General features: G+C 43.5%; 1 protein-coding gene across 1 annotated transcript; it reads right to left on the bottom strand.

Moving 5' to 3' along the window:
• Positions 1 to 432: 432 nt before the first annotated feature.
• On the bottom strand, positions 433 to 8482 carry LOC122778625 (glutamate receptor ionotropic, kainate 2-like). Its single transcript, XM_044040684.1, has 3 exons — positions 7203 to 8482; positions 5100 to 5325; positions 433 to 739 (listed from the first exon to the last, which is right to left on the bottom strand). The coding sequence occupies exons 1-3, from the start codon at positions 7407 to 7409 to the stop codon at positions 462 to 464; spliced, it is 711 nt and encodes a 236-aa protein (XP_043896619.1). The 5' UTR covers positions 7410 to 8482; the 3' UTR covers positions 433 to 461.
• Between the last annotated feature and the right edge of the window lie 12 nt (positions 8483 to 8494).

Raw genomic sequence — 8494 nt, 5'->3', positions numbered from 1 at the left:
ATTATATTCTAGCATGAAAAATAGAATCTCTGTTAAAGAGCTAATTTAGGGCGGCCGTGCCTTTGGGTGGTGGACTAATACACGTAAGTTAAGCACTGTAACTTCACCAATAAATGTTTTACACACTGTACCTTGAAATTGAAACCATAATGAACGCAAACCCCACTTATCTCTCATCAGAAATAGCTGGCATTTACTGGCATACGTACAAATACATGATTAATCGCAGCTCTCGTATTGTGTTGTGTTTTCATTTCCCACCTTAAAATAAATAATGTCAGAAAAAGACGATTGTTTTTTCGTTATTATCTACAGACACCGATTGAAGGGCTTTTATTTTGTTTGAAGGAAGAGACTGGCCGTTTGATGATCACATGACACATTTATCTCCTGAAAATGAGTAAAAAAAAACCTGTATATTTTGTTTGTTTGTTTTGTTTGTTGTCCCTTCAAGACACATCTTAATGCACCAAGAAGCACTCCAGTACCTTCTCCAGCTGCGCGTTCTGTTTGGACTTGTAAAGAACCTCCCCGACGGCCACGAACACCGACAGCACCAGTCCTGCGGCCAGCACGATGAAGATCCCGCCGATATTCTGCACCCCGAGCGCGCTGGCCTCTTTGCTCTCCTCTTCAGGACAGCCGTTCCCTCTCCACCACTTCTCCTTCATCATGTGCAGCTTCCCTTCCTCCTGCAGCTGCAGAATGGCTATTGTGATCTTGTCTCTGTATGGAGAGCCTGCGGGGACAACAGCAACTGTGTTAGACTTGTGAGCAGAGATAAAAAAGAAGATACTATGCCATTATCACATATGTATACATATATATATATATATATATATGTATACATATATACAGTATATATGTGGGTATATGAAACATATTATGTATCATGTCGTGTTACTGCTGGCTGCTTAGAGGGAGTATTTTTTTGTTGTAAGTCCTCCTTCAAATCCCTCTAATCCCTACATTCACAGAGTGATTGTCAAATTCTCTCACTCCTCTCCACTGTGTCTGAATTATAACACACGGGGAGTTGGCAACAGAGACGTGGCTTTGTGCAGCCGAGCTGCTGTTGACTCTGACGAATTAGCTGCTGTTTGCACTCACTTTCATGAGCCCAGGCTAAAAACAGGGGCAGCCCAGTGGGGTGTGCATTACACGGGTGGCATGTGTGTTTGGGATTATATGTGTATATCAGCGATAGGGTTTTTCTCTATCGGCGTGTTTTTTGTGCACGTTTGTGTCATGTCGAGTAAAAAAGAACCCAAATCCATAGACGGTGAGGAGGCGCCAGAGTTTAGCGACAAGGCATTAGAACACCGCAGCTGCCGCCCTGATCAAAGGAGGAGTAATCGCTGCAGAGAACCCGAGTGGGGTCGAGTCGGTTTCCCTTTTCCACAGCGAGTGTGTCACAGCACACCATCCGATCAAAGCGCGAGCACACGCACTCCGCTCAAACCAGGCCAGAAGAGATTAATACTTACTGTGAGCATTCATGTTTCATTTATATCACTGCCTTAAAAAAAGCTTGTTAGTGTATTTATGCAATAACAGAAATTAGACGTAATGAAGCCTGGTTGCACATTTCCATTTCCATTTAAGTCATTTTTATGCACGTGTGTTTATTCAGAGCGACTCCAAAAAGATGTGTGACAGTGTTTTGACATTTGCATCACAAACACGGGAACATTTCGTGTTCGGTCTGTCACTGAAACGAAGTGAACCTGGCCTCAGGTTGCAGGTAGCGTCACTTTCGTCTGCTACACTGGGTCACTTTTGCCCGTCAGCTGCTCGAGTTGATTCTCTCTCTCTCTCTCTCTCTCTCTTCGTCTGTGTCTCATACATCATTTTTTCATTGTCATCCATTGTTCTTTCATTCCAGACTCTCTGTGTGCATTTAGACTGACAAAAAGGAAACTGAAAAATACATGCGATGCCGCTGATTTTTGAACTACATGTGTTTTTGTAAACAAACACTTGAACACACACGTGCAGCAGCAGAATGCTTTGGTCGTGATTTGACTGAATCATGATACTTGGGTACTGATTCAGGTATTGGTTACTGCCATTTTCTTTTGCTCCTTAAAGGCCCTGGTATACTTCCACACACAGAGTGGATTTTGGAACCGCGCACAAAGAGTGCGTTGGGTGTGCGTAGCCCCGCTCACCAAGCAGAAAAAAACACGAGAAGAAGTAGTCGCCAAGGACAGTTGTCCGAGCCTCGACCCGGCTGACACCCCGACTCTCCTGTCCACACGTGTCTGAGGGAGCCGTAGTATCGTTTTCTTCTTCTTTGGTGGGAATGCGTCTCATTCCCTGCATCCAGACTTGTACCGCCACCCGATGGTGAAGTCAGATACTACAGGACGCTGACGCGCAAGATTACCAGTGTCGGCAATATGTGACGTGCCAAAGTGCCTTTAAACCAAAATGATATGATACATGGGATGGGACAGCGGTACATAATATGTACGAGAGAATGTGTTTTATTCCTGTTAATTATAAAATGAAATACAATCACTTTACGTAGGAAATAAAGTATTTTGTAATTCTGCCTACTATCGGCAAGAAAATAAAGTAAAATGAGCAGAACAGAGCCTCTCAAAATAGGCAACTGCTACTTTTATCAACCGTGTAAAAATATCCCACCCCGACTCAAAAGCACAGGTTCATCGATGCATTTTGTGCACGTACAGTAGACATGTAGTGCTCTGAATACATGTTCTACATATCGTACATAAGCACGAGCACGAGGATTCATTTGAAGACGAGAGATTAAACATCCGACTCCCCTGATTCAGACTCCCCTCATATTTCAGATGATTAATGATGGCCTAACAAAGGAGGCCTTGGGTAAATGCTAATAGGACGGCTCCTCCGAGAGGACGGTGTTGAGAGTGAGGCCCGGGCGAACGGAGGATCCCCGCGCTCGACGCACTGTGCATGCACAACACACTTATACCTGACAGCTGTTCAACACCGCAGGACATCCATCACTCCCGCTCTGTCAGGCTCCGAGTGTTCATGTGATCACAGCTTAAGTCGACCGCGTTTGCGTTCTGGGAAGAGGACGCGTGGAAACAGACAAGTGCTAAATGGTGAAGACTTATTTTACGGCCTGCTCTGGTTTATTGCTGTAACAGCCCTGCAGGGAACGAGCTGCTTAACAGTGCTCAGCTGGGGGAAAAAGTTATTGCCTAAAGGCTGACGTCCAGACTGAGGTCTTCATAAGGTTTTGGAAGGAGGACGATGAGGAGGAGGAGGAGAAAGCCACCGTCTGAGAAAAGAAAGGATTCCCTTGGCATGAAAACAGAGCTCACTTTGAAATAATACACTAATTATCTCCAGCTTCTCTTCTATCGCAGAAGAAACATTTTCACAAGCTATAATCAGCCTTATTTCTGAAATACTGAGCACAGGACAGAAAGGTGGGAGAATGAAATGAGTTAGATCATTACATTCTTCGTGCATTGAAATACCAAACCACTTATCGCTGAATCAAAAATGATTTGGGCTGAATTTACCGGTCTTATGTTTAAAATGCGGCGAGTGAAGAAGAAGGGGAGTGATACATGCTTCCAGGCCCATTTCAAGGTCACCGGTGTAAGTATGTGTGCACTTACGGAGCCACAGTGGGACCATATTTCACGGCGTCACCTCAGCTTTGCTGCGGGCCACGGCAATCACCGGCATCTCTGCGGATCTATAACTGCCTCATACTCATCAGCCGCAGCCGCAGCCAGATGTGGATGGCCAGAATTAATCCCCTATATTTTAGATGGGCTTCATATCACTCGGTGATGGATGTGGCCATTACGGCGGGCCGCAGTGCTCTCCTCCTGGCCTCGTCATGACGACTCTCACCACCAGCTTTCAGCCTCAGGTCTCTGAGAGCGCCACGGTTGTGAGCTGCACATTTGACTCACTCTGACCCAACTCTGGGACCAAAGTTTTGTAAGAAATTTGAGATATCATTTTTCTTTAACATAATGTGGAAATGCATGTTTATTATTTATCACCTTTACTGTCTTTGCTGCTGTGACAATGTACATTTCTGATATTCGATGGTTTTAGACGACATGCTTCATCACAGGATCACAGCGTTTTAACCCTTTAGCACGGAGCGTATCGCAGGCCACACGTTCGCACAAGCGCCGGCATGTGATTATTACGGTAATTTCACTCGCGCTGTTGCAGGAAGCCGGCAAATCGGCGTCTTTGCAGTCAGAAAGAGCAAAAAGTGGGAAAACGCCTGTACATAGTTTCTATTTTATTGCCTGTTTTTGAACATTGAGACAAAAGCTCTATAAATGTTATAGTTTCATACTGCTCAGCTACAGTGCTTTTTGTTTTTCTTCCTTTTAAATTGTTAATACACCATTTTAACATGCAGTAAACTGTAAATAACTGCCAGATATTGAAAGCTATTCTGGAAAAAGGACATTTTCTGGCCCTTTTATGGTTCAAATAATGAGGCTTAGGTGTAAAAAGGTTAAATAAGGGTTATATAATTTCTACTCAATCTAAAACAATAACAAAACACCTGTTATGGAGATGTTAGGAAGCACAGCATGGGATCATAGGATTTGTTGTCTTGCTTGTGCTTAATGGGGAGAACAACTGCAGCATAAACTGACATTTGGATTTTAGTTCTGTGATTGTGACACCGTCTCACACTTGTAATCTTGAGCTCAGTGTCGGGTAAAACACAGCAAATAAAGGTATTTGAGAGCGTTTGCTTCTGTAAATAATTCTGGGAAAAAAATCATTATGTACAGCTCGAAAAAAAAAAAAAAACACTTACTGGGGTAGAGCTTGACTGGCATCTGTTTTTTTTTTTGTTTTTTTTATCCTTGGGCACATTTTAACCTTATCCATAAATTTCAACCTCTTCAGCCGTTCACTTTTCATTAAGCTAAACCTTTTACACCTCGCTCCGTAGAATCATTATAACGGTGACCCCATCAATAAAGGTCAATCCTCCCATACTCAGAGCTTATCCATCATCCACACCACGAGCCGCTACCTGTGTCATACTATCCCTCTCTGCGACTCATGTGGAATCATTTACAACACAGAGGTTTGAATTTATTTACCCATAGGCGTTCCCACTCCGTAGGCCTTGGAGTCTATGAGGTCTCCAACCTGCGTGAGGTTGCAGTTGCGCTGAGTGACAAACTCGATGGTGGTGGACTCCATGAGGAAGGCGTAGTCCGAGGTGAGGACGCGCTGGATGCCCTCCTCCACGTTCTTCACCATCACCGACTGCCGTCTGCTGTTCATGAACTCCCACATCTTGTCATAGGTGGAGATTTTTGTTTTCTACAGGTCACCAGAAAAAAGGAGCAAAGTGAGGGCAGAATAAACACGGCGATCGAGTCTAAATTCTGATGTTCCAGTATTTGTTCTAGTTATTGTTTGAGAAATAAAGGAATGTATATTAATACTTATAATATAAATAATGTGAACACAGAAATGAAAAAAGCCTCTTGGATGAGAGGTGTAACTTCAAGTCCAGTTGCTACTGACTTAAAAGAAAGAAAAACACTTTGCTGTAAGTTTGATACCTAATTTGTGTTTCATTTCTATATATTCTAATAGCTGTCACTTGACTAAACTTTTTTTATCGGGGCACCACTTTTTAAAGATAACTAAATTTATAAATGTATGCATACAATTACGTTTTATGACTACTTTTCCTGCTGTTTGAGAAACACCTGATATTTTCTTGAATATGTAAAGCAGCAGTTTCCTTGAGTCATCTGTTTAAACAGGGATTCATTTTAGGCATCTTTTATTTAATAATTCTTTAAAGTAAAGAACTGGAAACATATCTGCAAAAAAAATCACAACCTAGTTCTGGCCTAGTGTGTGGAAATAATCCAACTAGAGCGTTTGGTCAGTAACAGGTCCAAACTGAGAGCCAGGAATGCAGAAAAAGAGGCGGGCCTTTCTGTCTCTGCCCCCGCCTCACCAAATGCATTCATGAGCTGACATAGGGAGGAGCAAGGGGAATGCTAATGGCCACGAGTGGAGTTGAATAAAATCACAGTTAGTTTTTGAGGCTCAGTGTGGTCAACATTCTGTGAATACTATCTCTATATAGTTTGTGTTTCCACTACATGGTCCCAGCTCGGCTCGCCTCACCTCGGCTCTACATGGTTCGGTTGGTTTCCCATTACAATATAGTACCTCCTCAATGTGGGCGGAGTCGTCACTGCGCGGCTGCATGAAACTGCTGTTGCTTCGCTTTATACGTGACACACACAAACGAGTGACTTGTAAAGCAGTTGTTTCTGATGTAGTGAATCATTAGAATCAGTTAATTAAAAAGGTGTGTTCAGTGCTTCCTGCATGACCGGAGCACAGACTCCGTCTGAAATACAGTGGCACGGAGTGTGATGCAGCTCGCCGCTCGCGATCGCCCGGTTTCAGCAGTGCTGTCGCTAAATACACCAGACTCCTTTGTTAAATGATGAGATTTTAGACATTTCCTTTCCTAAATGTTGGAGATTGACACACATTTTCAAGTCTTTTTAACTGATCTGCAGTTGGAACCTTGCCAGACCAGGTACTTCCACTAATGGAAAAGCAAAGTAACCAAGCCGTGCCGAGGTGGTGCTCGTGGAAACACGCCATAAGTGTTTATCCTAAGACAATACAAGCAGATCACACAGCTGCTTCCTGCTTAAAGTGTTCAACTGCCAAAACAAAGTTAGGCTTGAATAAATAAATTGAATTCCTGAGGTGCATCCGTGAAACAAGTCATCTCTCTGACAGTGCATCACTTGGAATCAGAAGAAGCAGCAACGCTGCGATGAGGAATCAGACGAGATACACAGCCCCGCCGTCTCAGCGAGGTTACCGACGCCAAAGCACAGCGGGACGCCTTTGAGCGGAAAAACAACTCGCGCCGCGTGCAGAATGAAATCAGACTGCAATTGCAATAATTATTGACTGATTCCTTGATTAAAAACAACACGACTTTGTCTGACTGCGCCGCAAATACGAGCCTCTCTTGTGTCGTATTAATAGCAGAGTAACTGCTCAAGCAGCATTTGCTGCAGTGGTAAAAAAAGAAAGATGTCACATGTAACCACAGTTGTGTGATCTGAAATAAACAGCAGGCAATATGCTGTAACTTTAATAGCAGAGAAAGGAGGACTTGTCATAAAAAGCAGTCTGGCAGTATAAGCTACCTTGAAGAAGGTCATAGAGGCTCCATCCTCCACCACGCCGTACAGGATTTTAGTTTGTTTGGCCAGGTCGTCGGCTGAGTCTATGGGTGACTCCATCCTCTCCACGGTGAGGAAGGCAGCCAGGTTAGCAGTATAGGAGGAGATGATGATGAGGGTGAAGAACCACCAAATGCCTCCCACTATTCGAGTCGAAAGCGCCTTGGGCATGAGCTCGGAGCCTGGTACGAGGAAGGCGGTAGGAGGAAATGTTACAGTGCATTCATCTCAGCCAGTCCTCTTCATTATGATTCTGATCTCACATGTGAGTGTGTGTGTGTGCAAAACAAGACAAGATCATTTCCCTTTTAAAGAAAAACTCGTCTCGAGAACTCTCTCAAAAGTTTTCGGCCGAGGCGGTTTCACCTCACGCGTCAAGGTGTGATCACTTCACGAGAGAGAGCTCTGGAAACGAGATGATTGTTGGGTTTCAAACAAGAGAAATTATCTTGTCTCAGTCGCAAGCGGCTGCTTTAAATAATGCAGGAGACACAGAGGGAGAGAGGTGCTATTTAAAATGGGCACCAGGAAGAAAAAAAAGAAGGGGCGGGATGCATAAATCAGTCAAATCAAATAAAGCACATTCAATATTGATCCGTCATAAAAGTGTGAAGGAGTGACAAGCAGTTTGGGCCAGAGAGTCATGTACTCAAGGTAACCTCACATCCTGACTCTAAACCCCACTGATCTCTGGGCGCTGATGGACCAAGGGCAAGAGGAGAGGATGATGGGTGCTGTCACCGCTGTGATCAAGAGCAGATTTATAGGAGATCTGAGCGGCTACTGGTCAAAACAGCCAGGGATTTTTTCTCTTTCATTATCTTAAAGCTGCAGTGTGTAACTTTTCTTGACGTTTGTTGTCGATGATGTTAGTTTTTCAGTAACTAAGTAAATCGCCTTTCACAGATATGGAATCACAAAGTGAAATATATAGAATTACAGACAGGGCTCATTAAAATATAGGTCAACGCAATTAAAAACAATAAAACAATAAAAACCCTTGTCTAAAAAGGAAAGTCTTTAACCCTTTAGCCTTGCATGAGTTTGACAATGCAAGGCTCTAAACGTTAAGGTCAAGATTTAAAAATGTATTGTAAAAAATGCAGCGTTATAAGTCTGCTGCATCTTTATCTGAAAATGGGCTCTGTCAAGCAATATTATCAGATCAGACGGAGATAGTGGCTTGTGTGTATACAACAGCAGGGGCGGGTGGAGACAAGAAGCATTTATCCAATTAAAGAGCTAAAGACGACCAG

Source organism: Solea senegalensis, linkage group LG12 (genome assembly GCF_019176455.1).
Source record: "Solea senegalensis isolate Sse05_10M linkage group LG12, IFAPA_SoseM_1, whole genome shotgun sequence".
Taxonomy (NCBI): Eukaryota; Metazoa; Chordata; class Actinopteri; order Pleuronectiformes; family Soleidae; genus Solea; species Solea senegalensis.
This window is presented reverse-complemented; position numbering and strand designations above follow the sequence as displayed.